Below are 16,342 nucleotides of genomic sequence, written 5' to 3'. Positions count from 1 at the left end.
TTATTTTAAGAATTTGCAGTACTTCTGCATAGTGCTAAATTTCTATATCCCAGGAAATTCTAAAGCTCTTTACAGGCTGATATTCCAGTCCAAGACTGTTTGTTTATCAAGAATGGGAGATGCCAAAGGATTTTGATTCTGTGCCTTAAGCCACAATACATGGTATTGGGTTGTTAACTCAGTGTGAAATGCTCCAGTGAGAGTTATTTCAATAGATTTCTGGTGGCACATACTAAGATGGGTTTCTAATGTCTTTATCCTCCCCATTGTGACAGGCTCCTGCCCTGATTACGGCTCAATTGCTCATAGAGGTTGCCAGGTATATGGTAACCTATATCAGAAAGAAGATTTTGTTACAAGATGGGTGACACAGCCTGTCCAAAAATCATATCCAAAAGAAGTGAATGAGGAGATTAGACTGTGAAACACAAATGGGTTTTTCTGTGCATTTTAACATTGAAATGAGAAAAGAACCATTTTCATTTTCACAAACCGAAATAGTTTTGTTTTGTTTGGAAAAGAACCAAAGCAAAACATTGTTTGCCAAGCTATATCTGATGAGGAAGAAAAAAAAAAAAGTTTAAGAAACTGCATACTGTTGTGGAAAAAGTATTTTGATGGAAAGCTTCCATGAAACTCTTCTTATGAATACTTCTGTTTTATAATTATAACCTAAAAATATTTTAAAAAGCCTCTTTTAAAGAGGTCATCTGACATGTGACTGTCTTCTGAATGAATGTTAACCCTCCTGTTATGTGTTACAGGAGTTCACATCATGATACAAAAAGATGGCCGTTTCTTTAAACAGTTCTGCATACTGTGACTATATGACTGAAGGAAACCAGGGAACCTTACTTCATTAATGCCTCCCTTACCACTCCGAGGGCAGCGCTTCTTTTGTTTAACTTTGGAAGCCTCACTGCTGACATCCATTTTTGAACTAGTCATCTCTTCTCCCTTTATAGTCAGTGGAAAGAATCAGACGTTTGTAGGGAGCCATTCTTCTCACCTTCATATAAACATCTAACTTATGTCAAATGAAAAATCAGTTCTGTGTGTATCTATTCTGTTGCTCTGCAAATATGATAAGATTAATCCTACCACTAGTATTATTTTGCATTGAGTACTGGATTCACATCTCCCGCCTCTGCTCAACACGTTAATTAGCAAAGGGGTTTTGTTTCTTTCCTCCACCTGTGTTCCACATTTTATTATACTGGGGACTATCACTGCCATATTCCTTAAGCCAGGGCAAATCTCTAAACTATACTTAACAAGCTTTTTGCAGATGATCTGCAACAGACAAAAGAACAGAAAATTGGCAGTCCTTTGAATGACTATTCACAGCGTCTTTTGAAAAGTGGGCTTGTTTTTCCTTGAAGTGAGGCTACAATGAACTTGTGACCATTAATTTCAGGGGAGCAGTTTATAATAGTGAAGGCAGAAGGAGGAGTTCATGTTGTGTTTGAAGCGTTTAAATCCTTGAGTATTTTAGCCCTGTTGAAAAGTAAAAATCTTCAGAAAATTATAAATTGTTGAGCACATTTGATTTCATTCCATATGCGAATGTAGAAGTTTTCAAGTCTACTGTGGTCTAGAGTTACCCCATTTGATTATCTAAGTAGCCACCGTCTGCTGGGTCTGCACTGAAATTATTATTTGCTTAGATTTCTGCTTAGTGATGGTTTTCATAACAGCGTGGTCTATGGCTATACTTTTAATTAGCTATACTGTTAGTGAGACCTTATTCTATTATAGTATCTTTGTAAAGCAATAAATAGTTGAGTAAGAATAAGGTGTTATGCTTGTTCTTGTAAGAGAAGTTTCTTATCTAATCATGGTAGAGAGTAACCATTCCTTAAACTTTATGGCTTTTCTCTCATTTTAATTTTTTTTCATAGGTTTTTAAGAAATACACAGCCTATTTGTGAGTTGTATCATAATAGTGTAAGATAACTATACTTCACATTTTCTTTTATACAGGGTAGTCCTGGTTCACCAGGAGATACTGGTCCTAAGGGTGATCTGGGACCTCCAGGAGTTCCAGGTATTCCAGGTGAGAAGAAAATTTACCATATTCCTAAGAAGTATGCAAAGATGTCTCTTTCATATCCTTCCTCTCTCAAAGAAGATGCTTAAAGAATGTTGACTCTATGTTACAAATTATTGAAACAGGACACTGAAAGCTGCATCAAAAAGCACACAAAAGCATTGAGATTTTTCTCGAGGTTTTTTGCCTTTTGCCTGTTGTCTTGCTTTGCTACTTTCAAGTGTGCACTTGCTTTAAAAGGTGGATGTAAAATCAATGGTTTAGACATTACCAGTTAAGAATCTTCAAGATTTTCTTGAGAATTGGAGAGGCAAATGTTACAGCTGTATTTGGGAAAATCCAGTCTTAGTATGTCTCCATTGCTGACCATATTGCTGCTACTGTCACCATCACATACATGAAAACACCACCTGTATAAAAAATGTTTATTAATAAAAAAACTAATTCTTGTAATTTCGAGAAATATATTATTAACTAAAGTAAGATAAGTCTGTTTCCAGTCTTCATTTCTTTGGTGGCTTAGTGCTGTTGTTTTTATCTTGTTCTGGCAAACAGGTAAAAAGTACTTGTGTGAATAAAGTCATGGCCCTTACCTGATCATGGGGTCATACATGATTATTCTGCACATATCCTTCCAAATCAATTAATTTTTATGTAAATATTTCCTTTGACTCCAGGTCCAAAAGGATCTCCTGGCTTCCCAGGCCTTAAGGGTGAGCGAGGTGACCAAGGTCTTCCTGGATCTAAAGGTACAATATAAAGCCTTGCTTTTTTTCCCAGATGTTGTTGTTAAAATGGTCATTTGTAACTAATTAATGGGTATCTCCCTCCCCCTTTTATTCAACGCAAACAGGTAGAATATGAAACCAGATATCATGATATCAGCATCTGAATGGTCAGATTAGATTGAAGTATTGCATAGAAAGTGAATGTATTTATCGCCTGCTCTGAAAAATCAATACTGAGGTTTTGTTATTATTAGAATCTTTAATTGGTGTCCTAGAACCATAGAATCATAGAATGGTTTGGGCTGGAAGAGACCTTTAGAGATCATCTAGTCCAATCCCCCTGCCATGGGCAGGGATATCTTTCACTACATCAGGTTGCTCAAAACCCCATCCAACCTAACCTTGAAGATTTCAAGTGATGGGGCATCCACAAATTCTCTGTCCCAGTGTCTCACCACCCTCACTGTAAAAAAAAAACACATTATTCCTTAAGTCCAAGCTAATTCTACCCTTTTTATGTTTAAAATCATTGCCCTTTGCCCTGTCACTCCAAACCCTGGTAAGAAGTCTCTCTCTATCTTGCTTATAAGCCCCCTTTATGTATTGAAAGGCCGCAATAAAGTCTCCCCAGAGCATTCTCTTCTCCAGGCTGAGCAAGTCCAACTCTCTCAGCCTTTCTTTACAGGAGAGGTGTTCAGGCCTCTGACCATTTTCCATTTTCATGGCTCTCCTCTGGACCTCCTCCATCAGGTCTTTGTCTTTCTTGTACTGAGGACCCCAGAGCTGCATACAGTACTCCAGGTGGGGTCTCATGAGAGCAGACTAGAGGGGGAGAATCACCTCCCTCCACTTGCTGGCCGTGCTTATTTTCATGTAGCCTAGAATACAGTCGTCTTTCTGGCCTGAGAGCACACATTGATGGCTGATACCCAATTTTTTGTCTACCTGTATCCCCAAATCCTTCTCAGGGCTGCTTTCAATCCATTCATCCCCCAGTCTGTACTGATATTGGGGATTCCCCCAACACAGGTGCAGGACCTCGCACTTGGTGTTGTGGAACTTCGTAAGGTTCACATTAGCCCACTTCTCAAGCATGTCAAGGTCCCTCTGGATGGCATCCCTTCCCTCTAGCGTATTAACTACACCATGCAACTGGGGTCACCCGCAACCTTGCTGAGGGAACCCCATGCAGCCTAAGGTCTGGACAGCTATTTCAGTCCTTGGGAGGTCTGTTTGGGTGGAGATATCAGCGTAGATAGTCTGTAGTGCTTCTGTTTGGGTTTTGGCCATAGCCTTGTAGTTGCAGTGTTGGACACCATTTTCTTTCAGCCGGTCACAATCTCCTTACAGTTCTTAGAAAAAGAGTCCACTTTAAGAATGGTAATTCTTTTGAAAGATGTCATCCTTCTAATAATAATTCCATGGAGACCTCTGGGTTGGCTTGCAGAGCCATCAGTTGGTTGGTGTGACTGTCGGGGCTGCAGCCTCAGCCTGCCGGCGAGCAAAGCAGGCAGCCGCCCAGTGACGGGCAGTGTGCAGCTCTTCTGAGCAAACCGCTGCGCAAACTGCCAATGCCACCCCCAAGAGATGGCACTCCCTGTTTGCCCGCGCTGGTTGCATTGCTTCTGGTCAGAGCTACATCTGTGGGGCTGCTCTGTTCTGTCTGGGGAGAGATGAGAATGTGGGAGGTAGCAATATGGTTTTCAGCAGCAGCCTGTGCAGCTACTTAGGTGTTACCTAAAGTTTCTAAGTGGCAGAGGCCCAGCTCAGGCTGTTTCCCCCATTGTCCCTTGAACCCCATTGTCTTCTACCCTCAGACAACTTCAGGTTTGGCTTCTTAACAGGTATGGCTCTACTCAGTGCACATGAGAAGTCCTGGACACATTGATGACTTGTAGGTATAGGCTCTGTTCTCCAACTACATAAATGGCAATACAAAGTAACACTGTTTTCTCGCTTCCTTATTGTGCAATACTACATACATGCTGACTTCCTCTGTTAACATTGGCAGGTTTACAAGGCCCACCAGGCCCACCAGGTGCTTTTCAGCTTGTTAAAGGGGATCCTGGCTTACCTGGCCCTGTAGGACCAGTTGGTCTCAAAGGTTTCCCAGGACTTCCAGGTCCCAAAGGACAGCAAGGTGAGACTTTCTAACTTACCAGTACAAATCCATTTTAAGTAATGTAAAAAGAGGCCAATGGTAGGCTAGACATTGGAAGATTTTTTGTATAATATTATCCAGCTTTTAATAGCCACTTAAATTGTGATGAGGAAGAGAGTCCTTTTTGAAGCTCATCCAGAGGAGTCCCAGAAATAGATGCCTTCCTAGTACTTTTTTTATATGCTCTCACTCTGCAGTCATCAGTATCTGAGATTAACTTTAAGCAGAATGACTGCAACACAGTGCTCATCCTTTCCCCAGAATGTATTTGTTGAGGTACCTTCTTTTTTCAGTGTTGAATCCAAACTTAATTACTGTGTGTGTCTGGGAGAAGACAAGCATGAGGAAAAACACCTTAACCTTGGAGTGGAAAGTGCTTCCTCGGGAAGCTTGTTCCACAGTCCTAGATTTCATCTCTTAGTCCAGATATTGCAATTTTTAGAAAGAAAATGTGAACTAAAAAAAATTAACACATTAGGGAATAAGGGAATGGAGCAAAAAGTAAGACAAATAGAATGCTGGCACAAGGACACATGTCCTTCACAATGACAGCACATGGAGAGTGGGAGCTCAGAGGTATTCTTAAGCTATTAATATTCTAAGGGAAAGCTTTGTTCCTGATTGTTTTATGAGAAGATGATGGGGTATTATGGTGGAATATAATTGAAGTAATTGATACGGAAGTTTGCTTTTGAAGGTGGGGTTGCAATTCTGCAGCTGCTAACCATTAGCATATAGCTGTGAAATAATCTCAGCAACTGAACACAGCATTGGTTTGCTTGTATGGGATATGTTGCTGTTTTCTAGCAGTCAGTTCAATACATGAACACAGTATTGCTTTCTGAGAGATCAGGAAAAGGACAGCTGTGACAATCTGAAGCTTCGGATATGCCACAGGATATGATATGGTGTTAACTTCTTTTTCCCAAAGTCAGAGTTGCTGAGTTTATGTACTCAGTATAAATACAATCAGACTCAAAGCATCCCTAGAAATTGATAAAAGGAAGACATAGCATATGTCTGAAAACCTGTTTGGGAAGCAGCTAGGAGAATGCTGATTTTCCCACTGTTCATGACCTTACTTTTTGTGGTCTGTTTTTGATTGAGTCATATGATAAGCAGAGAGGGAGGAGATTGCTGCCTTTCCTTTTCATAGTCCAGACAAATACTAGTTATTTTAGAAGTACGCCTTCTGCTTACTTCTTTGTTCTCTACTATAATCACTTGACTTGCAGTAACCCATGTATGTGCTTTAGATATTGAAATATACACACTGAATCTGCATGAATTTAGCTTATGCTGAGGTGTGCCTGTGCTGTACTGTATTAAAAGCCAGTAAGTCAGAGCTAACATGAGGTATTATCCGGTAATAACTAGTCCTTGCTTTTCAACAGGGGTGACAGGACCTTCAGGTGTACCTGGACCACCTGGTAGTCCAGGGTTTGATGGTAAACCTGGGCAAAAAGGAGAAGCTGGTCCTTATGGTCCCCCAGGTAAGCCCATGAGTTCTTCAAAGACCTGGTTCTTTCATAGAAAATTAACATAGGAGATCAGGTGTCAATATATCTATTTTCACTTCTTTAGTTATGTAGGCAGAGTACTGCTGTTTGTAGAGATGAAAAAAACCTCTCTGTATTGTAGGGCCCAGAGGATTCCCTGGTCCACCTGGCCCTGAAGGTTTGCCTGGGGCTATGGGCCCACCAGGTGCACCATCTGTTGCTCATGGCTTCCTTGTTACTAGACACAGTCAAACCACCGAAGAACCATCGTGTCCATTTGGAACAAGGCTGATTTACCATGGCTACTCCTTACTTTATGTACAAGGGAATGAAAGAGCACATGGCCAAGATCTGGGTAAGCAGAGACCAAATTAGAATTCAAATAGAACTCATTACAAACCAAATGTTTCTTTCATTTGTAGAACTGTATTGAACAAACCTGTGTAATTATTCTTGGCTAGCTGGTTGGTACAAATACAACCTTTTAGGCTGGTACAAATAATGGTTTGGTGTATAGTGGAAACTGTGTCCGTTTAGTTTTTATTTAAGAAAGTTTTTATCAAAGCCTTTGACATGGTCCATCCATAGTACCTTTGTAGTCATAGTAGCAAGTTATGGACTGCCTAAGTAGATGATAAGGTGAGTGGGAAATTGGTGCGTCCATCAAGCTCAGAGAGATGTGATCAGATGTACAAAGTCTGAGTGGTGGTTGTTGATTAGTGATGTCACTCAGGAATTAGTACTGGGTCAATACTATTTAATGAATTTATTTATGACTTGGATGATGGGATAGAGTGCACTCTCAGCAAGGCTGTGGGTAATGCCAAACTGGAAGGGATGGTTGATTCACTAGTGAACGCAGCTGCCATTCAGAGGGACTTGGCCAAGCTGGAGAAAAGGACTGAGAAGAACCTGAAGTTCAGTGAAGGCAAATGCAGAGGAGTACACCTAGAATGAAATAAAGTCATGCAACAGAACAGACTAAGGGTGGAGCGCTATTTCCAGTAGCAGCAGTAAAGACTGCTAGAAAGCTGCTTTGCAGAAAAGGATCTGGGAGCCCTGGTGCACAACACTGAACATGAATTAGCAGTGTGCCCTTGAAACAGCTACCCCATTCCCCACTGCCCAGCCTACTGGCCTCTGTTGGCAAATGTGCAAACAGCAGATGGAAGTGATTCTTCCCCGCTGTTTGGCCACTGTGAAGTCACATCTGGTAAATTGTGCCCAGGCTTGGGCCTCCCAGAGAAAGGGAAACTGTGATGTACCACAGTGAATACAACAGCTATCTACTAAGATGGCTCGTGAGGTCTGGATAACCTGATGGAGCTGCGTTTGCTCAGCCTCAACAGAAATTTAGGGAGAAGCCTTTGTTGCTGTCTGCACATAGGATAGAGAAGATGGAGCCAAACCCTTCTCAGAGGGGCTCAGTGACAGAAGAAGAAATGAACACAAAGTATGAGATCTATTCCAATGAAACAAAAAGAAAAGCTTTTTTAACCATGCTAATGCTCAAACACTGGAGTGGGACCCCAGAGAGGTTGTTGAATCTGTCTTTGGAGATACTCAAAACTCAACTGGCTATGGACCCAAGCAAGCTGATCTAACTGGCAAGGGGTTAGGACAGATGACCTCTAGAGGTCTATTCCAGTCTAAATTATTCCATAATTCTATGGGCAAGATGGGGCTACCCCTTGCCTTGCCCTGTTCCTTCCTTACGGAGCTAAGAGAAGTCACTTTGGGAGAGCTGGGCCTTCCAGAGTGAGTGTCATCTGCTTTTTAGCAGCTCCTGGAAATATTTGTTTGGAGGTTGGCAATGGTTTAATAAAAATGGGTTAACAAATAACCTTTCACTTAACATTTCAGGCACAGCAGGAAGCTGTCTTCGTAAATTTAGTACCATGCCTTTCTTATTCTGCAATATCAACAACGTATGTAACTTTGCATCGAGGAATGACTATTCCTACTGGCTGTCCACTCCTGAACCCATGCCGATGAGTATGGCTCCGATCACTGGTGATAATATTAGACCATTCATCAGCAGGTACGGTTTCAATTTTGCTGTGTTTGTAAAATGAAGAAGCCTGTGAAAAGTGCATATGGTGCTTTTTTCTTTTTTTTTTTTTTTAAGAAGGCTTTTAATCTGTATATTTTTATTTCCTGCCTTTAAATTTAAAAATTTAAAGTTTGAGATCCTTTGATGAAATGGTTCAGTTTAGACTTTGATAAAAAATAAATCCATCTGGGGGAAACCCAAACAAATGAGTAGTCTATTTTGAGTCTAATTGAAATGAAAAGAGCTACTTTGAAATTATGTTTTGCAAAAGCTATAATGTACTTTGAAGGAGAAAAAGTTTTGAATTTATTCACAATTCTTATCTAAAACACTTCCGTTTTTGACTAGCCATAGCTAGGAGCTCTTTAGGGCTTGGTTTCTTTGTGCTTGAAAATGGTTGCATTATCATACAGTAGATTGCTAGGTTTCTTCCATTGTTTTGGTCATACTACTTGAATACAGCCATTATTGTCTGAATTAAAGGAAATGGTTGCAAAATCAGTCATCTATTTTTTAATAATTCTAGATTCTCAGCTAGCATAAAGTGTGGCACTTGTGTCAAACATGACTGTTCTGCCATCAATTCAACATATTGAACTTTTGGTCCATTTTAGATTTTAAGGCCATTAACAAAAACTAACCTGTCATAATACGCCCAGTGCTGAAGGCAGAGGTATGAACAAGAGTGTGGTGAACAGCATCACTGGTGAGGGAATCTTAAACTTATAATTTAGATGATAATGATTAGATATAGGCATTACTATGATTCCTATCACTGCTTCTGATCAGTATCGGCTCTTGCTGATCACCCTTCCTGCCATGTAAAGTAAATAGGAGTGAAGATTGCTGTTATTATTTTCTCAGGTTTGTATATACCCTCTGAGAGAAAGGACAATTCAAATCATCAGTGGGTTGTAGTCTTGACATCTTGGTATGTTCAAAAAGCTATTTGGCATTGCTGCAAAACGTTCAGTATTTATTCCGCATAACAGAATCCATCTTGTGTCTGCAGTTGTACTCTCTGCTGTATTTTTTGTTTAGTGCCATAGAAATTTATATGCCTTGAAAATGAGTGGGCAGATTGAGGGCAAGATTCTCAAGAGAGGCTATAGTTTTTATGTGACGTTTTTGATTGTTCATTAGATGTGAGTGGAAGGGGCTTGACTTTCAGAAAAATTCAAATGACCAACCTCTGAAATTCATATTCCTCTTATGCCATAGCTGATCAAGCACCCAAAATAACCTTTAACAAGCACTTTTGAAACTCTTGCTCAGGGAGGTACCCACCAACATTTTGCTTTATCTTATGCATATAGATGAGCTTTTGCACCATAAAAATGTATATGGGTGTATATATATATATGTATATACACACACATATATGTGTGTATGTGTGCATGGGTTTTTCTCCTTTTAGCCGTAGAAGAGAGTGAGATAATTGTAATACACATTTTTTAAACCAGCAAAGGATCCGAGAAGACTATTCTTTCAATTTATTTTATCAGTCAAGGCTTTTAAACCAAGTGTTTTCCCTGTCCAAAAGTTGAAAAGGTGTAGAAGTGTCACTTGCTGCCTTGGGTCATGGGATTTCTTTTCATGTAAGGCCTTCCACTGAAATACCAGAAATCTCTTGAAGCAAAGCAGAGCTCCAAGAATAGAGACAGCTTTACATTCTTCTTTTAACTTACTCTTTCATTGATGTGTTTCTTAAAATAACTGTCTTGCTTCTGCACTAAAGATGAAGGCAGTAGGTATGACAGCAGTCCTCACAAGTCAGAAATAGAAGGCTTTCATTCTGAACTCCTTTGCTTCTGTGCATTTTCCAGAATCCACCTTAATCCATTTTGCACTTGATTCTTTTCACCGCTCTGATAACAAGAATCAGACTGTTTAGTTCTAAGTATCTGTTTCGAGTCTTTTTCATCATTGCTAACTGCAGTAGCCAATTTAGGAGTTTTACAAGGAAAAATGGATTATATCTATCAAATTCCTTATTACCAGCTCCCGTATTAAAATTTCCAGCCCAACTTAACATTTTTTTATGATTCTCCTGTGAAGGCACGATAGGTCATTGGATTATTCGGTAACCTAGCAGTTCTGAGACACAATGGATTTATCTAAAGTAAAAGAACTGGTGCTGCATAGCTTTCTGAAGAGTAGCTTTCAAGTCCATTGTTGAAGTTATTTCGCGAGAAATCTCTTACTGGAGATGAAGACCACAAATGTAAATAAAAGCCACTTTTAAGGAAAATGCATGAGGCAGAGTCTGCATTAGATTAGATTAGCAGTGATTACCTTTGTAAGACATTTTCCAGAGAGATGGCTTTCTCTCTGGAAGTCACTCAGGGCTATGTTTAGGATGATGAATTGCTGTTACTTGTCTCTCGTCACAGCAGACCACTTTTAAGTGATACTTGCTGAGTTACAATGTTTGGCTATTTGCCTTTCATGTTCATGACATTGAGCACTTTTAGAAACTACAGTACAAATGGGACTAGGAAAAGACAAATATATTTGAATTCAAATAAGATATCTCTTGTTCTTTGCTCATAGAAAAGCTAATAGGAATAAGACTTAATAGTCAAGCTGTCCCTAAGCAAATGAGAAGGAAAAAAAAAAAAAAAAAGAAAAAAGAAAAGAACCAGTTGTTTGTTTTTCTAAATGAAATGTTTTGATTTCCCTTTGGTTTTGAAAGTGACATTTTCTGATTCAAGATTCCTTAAAATAACTTCTGAAAAAGGAAATACTAATCCTCAAGTGTGTGTAGCTCATTTGTGTCTTGGTATTTCTAGATGCTCTGTGTGTGAAGCTCCTGCTATGGTAATAGCTGTTCACAGTCAAACAATTCAAATACCACCGTGTCCTGAAGGCTGGAGTTCACTTTGGATTGGTTACTCCTTTGTCATGGTAAGTGTACTGGGGCATATTCTGAGCTGACAAAACCACTTCTTTCGAGTGTCTGATCTGCACTCCTGCTCTGGGAAAGTTAATATCTGACTAGGTCGCTTCAGGTCTTAGAAGGGCATTAGACCTCTACCCTTTCTGGTGACTTAAGATTCTGGCTAATTGCTAAATGAGAATAATGCAATATAGCAATTAGGTGTTCACTTTTGGGGAAATGCACACAGCTTGCTTTCTTGTTTGCAGCTCCAGCACAGGATCCGAGGGCTGAATAAATGAGGAAGCAAGCATAATTTTCCATTGTCTTTGTACATCTATGTTGCAGCCTTGCAGTAGCTTCTTAGAGTTGTAGCATATCAGTGCCTATCCACTTCCCATTTTTTGATGAATAAGCCTTCAGTTTTCAAATGGCATTTTTGTCCTTTTATCCAGTTTTTTCAGCTGTATCTATACTAGCAAAGCAAATAGGGCCAAGGAGTGGCTTGGAAGAGCCACTCTGTAGTCTTCCATATTGTTCAGTTGTTAGCATGCTTCTTGTCATGCTCACCACCTATATCAACAGACACTCTCCCAGGCAAGGTCTGGACATGATCTGAGAAACAGCATGGATCCAAAGCTGTTAGCACTCCGCAGTGGGAGAGAGGCCACTGTGATGTGGGGCAGGAACTGTGTTAAGCTATTCAGTATAAACCCTACCCGTCTGTATGTCTTCTGGGTTGGAGAGCTGGCCCTGGTCTGTTGCTAGCATAGAGTGCTATATGGAGTTCTTGGGTTCTACTGTCAGTCCTGAAGGATTTCTGTACATAAAGCTGCCTCTGAAGTTGATGTTGCTGGTGAATTGTGCTGCAGTTAAGCAAGAGAACCCAGTGCCACCTCAAGCCCTTCAGCTCTACCTTCTTGCTCTTCCTTGAGCTGAGGGACAAAACAGCAGACAGACGCAACAGAGAACAAGGAGAGGCATGTGAAGAAATACCTGTGCAAGAGAGTTAATAGGTGTTGTAGCAGAAGAGGTAAAGAATCCCTCTCTGACTGATACTTTTGCATTTTTCTAGCACACCAGTGCTGGTGCGGAGGGCTCTGGCCAAGCCCTGGCGTCTCCTGGTTCCTGCCTAGAGGAGTTTCGAAGCGCTCCCTTCATTGAATGCCATGGCCGGGGCACCTGCAATTATTATGCAAATGCTTACAGCTTCTGGCTTGCCACTATAGAGAGGAACGAGATGTTCAAGTAAGTCCTTGATTTATTTATCGGTATTTGAGACTTAGTCAAGGGTTGTCACTGAATAAGAGAAGTATTGTTTGAAGGTAATACATGGTTCAAGTATTGGCTGTGCCCCAGCCTGGTTAGTATACGCAGGTAATGATTTTTGTAACAAAAAGAAAAAAATCATAATAGCTTTTGGGGGAATTAATGAATGTATCTTCCATTAGTGTTTACAATGTGTCATTTGTACCTAGCATTTTGCTTTTCAGAATAATCTAACGGTGTTTGCATTTCCATTATGTTTGTATTCACCGAGTGGTAACTGGGATAGGCTGACATACTGGCTGAAATTAAGTTAGAATATTACATTCCCCTCTAGTGGGTGTTAACACATAATAGAACCACTGGAAATTAGTGCAGGTGTTGAACTAAGTGAGCTGAACAATTATTTACCTTTTCCTAATGTAAGAGGAAGTAATGTCGGAATAAAATGCAGTTGAAGGCAGAGGCCTTAGACATTTCTTCAGTCCTGCCGATGTTCTAATTTGAGGAATTAAGTGGTAGTAGGCTTTTTTCTGGTCTCCTGCACATAAGTATTTTTCAACACAGTCTAATCTGCTCCATACAAATTTTATTGATCTGTTAGCATATAGACCAGTTCCCAGGTCTGCATAGCTTGCCTGATTAGCAGACATTCCTCTAGAGTGCAGGCAAACATCTTCTTCACTACAGTCCATGCTGCTGCTTCTGGTACCCTTCATCTGATACCCTTCATCTCTTCATGTCTTCTACATCTGTGAATGCTCCTTAGCCTGTCTCAGTCAGATTGTTTAACCACTTTGGACTGTTTGTCTATGAGAGAATTGTCAACTGAGTAGGTAGAAAAATTGAGCACCAGCACTGATTATCAGTGGAGTTGTGATAATCTCATCAACCAGAAAAGCTACTGCTTAAAGAGCCCATTTGTCAGTGCTGGGGTTAAGCATTGGCTCCCTAGGAAAGAGGAAAGCTGGTCAGAGGAAAATTTAGAGGAGTCACCACTACAGTTGTTTTTATTCATTGAGTCCTACCCAGAAATCTGTGAGCTTCATATCCTTTTCTGGCTACAGACTGTATCTCAAAATAATAAAATAATCCCATATCAAGGGACCTGTCCTACTATCACAATTGACAAATACTCTTCAGTTTCCTCTAAACTCATAATCCTTTTTAAAGAAAAGTGCTAAATGTAAGCGCACTGTTTTCTGAAAATGCTTTATTGCCAGTTGCTAGGAGTAACTGCTTATGATAGGTTAGAGATTAAAGATTTTGGTTTGTCTTTCTGTATGACATCATGTAATTTCCTTTGCTAGCTTTCCATTTTTTCTGTAAAGTCACAAGAGTTAGCAGAAACCCATGAACAGTGAAATGTCTTCAGTTTCTTAATATTTTTGTTACTGCCCAAATTCCAGCATGTTTTCAAACTGCTGATTAAACAGGTAGCATCTTCCAGTTAGGAAAATGTTCGGCCTTGTGACAGAACTAAATTCTGAAGTAACTGGAAGTGGACAGTGTTTAAAACTAACTGGTTTTGTGATTGTGATAGCTTGTGACCAAACTTGAAAGTGACTATACATTGGAGAACTTAAGAGACACCTTCTTGATTCAGCACAGCTTGAAGAGGCACTTGGCTGCATGCAAAGTTTGCGTTGTCAATTATAAACCTGAAAACGGACTGACTGTATCAACAGTTGTTCATGGGTCTTTTCATTTATTTTTTTTTTTTAATAGGAAACCGACTCCCTCAACTTTGAAAGCAGGGGATCTGCGCTCCAATGTTAGCCGTTGTCAAGTCTGTATGAGAAAAACATAATGACTTTTGAATTTCAACTAATTTCACACAATATGGTGCTATTCGTTTAACAGCAATGAAGCCTAGACATATATCATATGTACCTCATTGTTGTCCAATATGAAAACAGTAAAGTGCCTTTTAGGAACTTGCATAACTAACACACACTGCTTTACTGGCCCTGTCCTTGCTGAAGAAGAAAAGAGACAACAAAGATAAGCTTCAAATGTTGACATGCCAAATGGCACTTTTGATCAAAATATATGTATTTTTTATATAAATGCAATGCACTGATAGAATAAAAAGTCAGCATTTATCCAGAAAAAATGCAAAGGTGCTAGGAGGTATGCAGTTCTGCCTTATACTGTTTGACCCCCCTTTCTCATTCTTGTATTATATATTTTGATTCATTTTTCTTCCCCAGATAAGTTTGTTGTTACCGTTATCTAGGTGTCTCGAAATCCCAGACTCTTGGGTATGTACTTATTGTTCCTGTACAAAGCAATACTAATGTAAAAAAGAGTTTTGGGATTACAGACTGTGGTTAAGCAACACGTAACCATCTTTTCACAACATAGAGTGCCATTCTGCAAACCTTTGCTTCTGTTTGTAGTCTTCAGCGTTACTGGTTTTAATGGGTCTACATCTGGAAGAGATTGCCAAACTGGTTTCCCAAATAGGCAAGTAAGTGTTTCTGCTATGTTGGTACTATGCAGCTTCTTTATGCAGTAGGACAAACTTTCCTGTGGAATAAAGAATGATCCAGCGATGGTCAAGGAAAAATTATATATAAATATTTTAGTAATTTATATAGGTATCAACCATTAGGCAAATCAAGCTCTGAGTTTATAATTTCAAAAAGAAGCTTACAAAAGTTTTCTTCTTTTCAGTGTCATGAATTAGATGTTAAATGCCAAAAGATGATGTGAAATGTTCATTTTACATAGGCCATTTCAATACTGAAGTTGCAGAGACTGAACCCGGGTTAATAGCTATTTGTGTTTATTATAGTAAATCCCGCTTTGAGCTTGTAGTCTTTATTCTGTATTTAATATTTTTCAGGGTTTTAAATGCTACTCACACACTGAATGACTTGATTTTGAAAAGTATAAAGCCTTAATTTTGTTAATATTGTGCCAAAAAGATTCTTCAAAGTGGCCTCAGAAATATTTCTAAAGAATTTCTGTGCAATAATACCATTGTTTGAGCACATCTGTGTCCAAAAGTGTTTTATAGACTATTACCATGGAAATACCAAAAGATTTTTACAAATGCCAAGGCCTTTGTGTAATTTCTTACATGTGTATTTCTTAAGAATTCAAGTTTGTAATAAAACTATTTGTGTAAAAAAAAAACAGAAGAAAAGAAGAAGTTTTTACTAATTTGTTATTAGCATTCCTTTACAGCAATGAATTAATTTTTAATGAGCTACCAATAAATGCACAAGCTTGATGCAATCCTAGATTATTTTTGTTTTGCACATCTTTCAGATGTACAAAGCATCTTCAGAAGGGGAAAACAGGACACCCGATTTACACCTCTATCGTTATTTTGTAAGAACTGTTACTGATAGAAAAAACACATGGATTATGTGCCCATTCCTGAAGTATGTTTGATTTGAACATGTTACAAAAGTCTGCTAACTTCATCTTAGCTCATGGGAAGCGATCAAGTTATATGTATTTTTCACTCTTCCCTTGAATTTTTCATGCACAAATCAGAACTGAATTACACAGGATAAAAAATAAAATATGTCTTGTAAATTTGCTTGTAAATGGGCAAGGTGCATCTTGGCTCTGGTTGTCTGAAGAAGAAATGGGCTGTGATATCTTTTTCCTTAGGAAAAGCACGTAATTTGTTGATGTTGCATGTGGTTTTCCAAAATTTGTAAAGAAGTGGCTGCTGTCGCTGCTGACTT

At 39.3% G+C, this 16,342-nt stretch overlaps 1 protein-coding gene across 1 annotated transcript in view; it reads left to right on the top strand.

The window, feature by feature from the left end:
• COL4A1 (collagen type IV alpha 1 chain) overlaps positions 1-15,886 on the top strand; it is a 124,821-nt gene extending 108,935 nt beyond the window's left edge. The window contains exons 44-52 of the mRNA XM_037375717.1: positions 1,984-2,056; positions 2,728-2,799; positions 4,790-4,918; positions 6,334-6,432; positions 6,581-6,793; positions 8,302-8,479; positions 11,284-11,398; positions 12,445-12,617; positions 14,364-15,886. Of these exons, the coding sequence (XP_037231614.1) occupies positions 1,984-2,056; positions 2,728-2,799; positions 4,790-4,918; positions 6,334-6,432; positions 6,581-6,793; positions 8,302-8,479; positions 11,284-11,398; positions 12,445-12,617; positions 14,364-14,445 (1,134 nt within the window). The 3' untranslated portion in view covers positions 14,446-15,886. The remainder of the gene's footprint in view (positions 1-1,983; positions 2,057-2,727; positions 2,800-4,789; positions 4,919-6,333; positions 6,433-6,580; positions 6,794-8,301; positions 8,480-11,283; positions 11,399-12,444; positions 12,618-14,363) is intronic.
• The last annotated feature ends 456 nt before the right edge of the window (positions 15,887-16,342 follow it).

Source organism: Falco rusticolus, chromosome 2, assembly GCF_015220075.1.
Source record: "Falco rusticolus isolate bFalRus1 chromosome 2, bFalRus1.pri, whole genome shotgun sequence".
In the NCBI taxonomy this organism is placed as follows: domain Eukaryota; kingdom Metazoa; phylum Chordata; class Aves; order Falconiformes; family Falconidae; genus Falco; species Falco rusticolus.
This window is presented reverse-complemented; position numbering and strand designations above follow the sequence as displayed.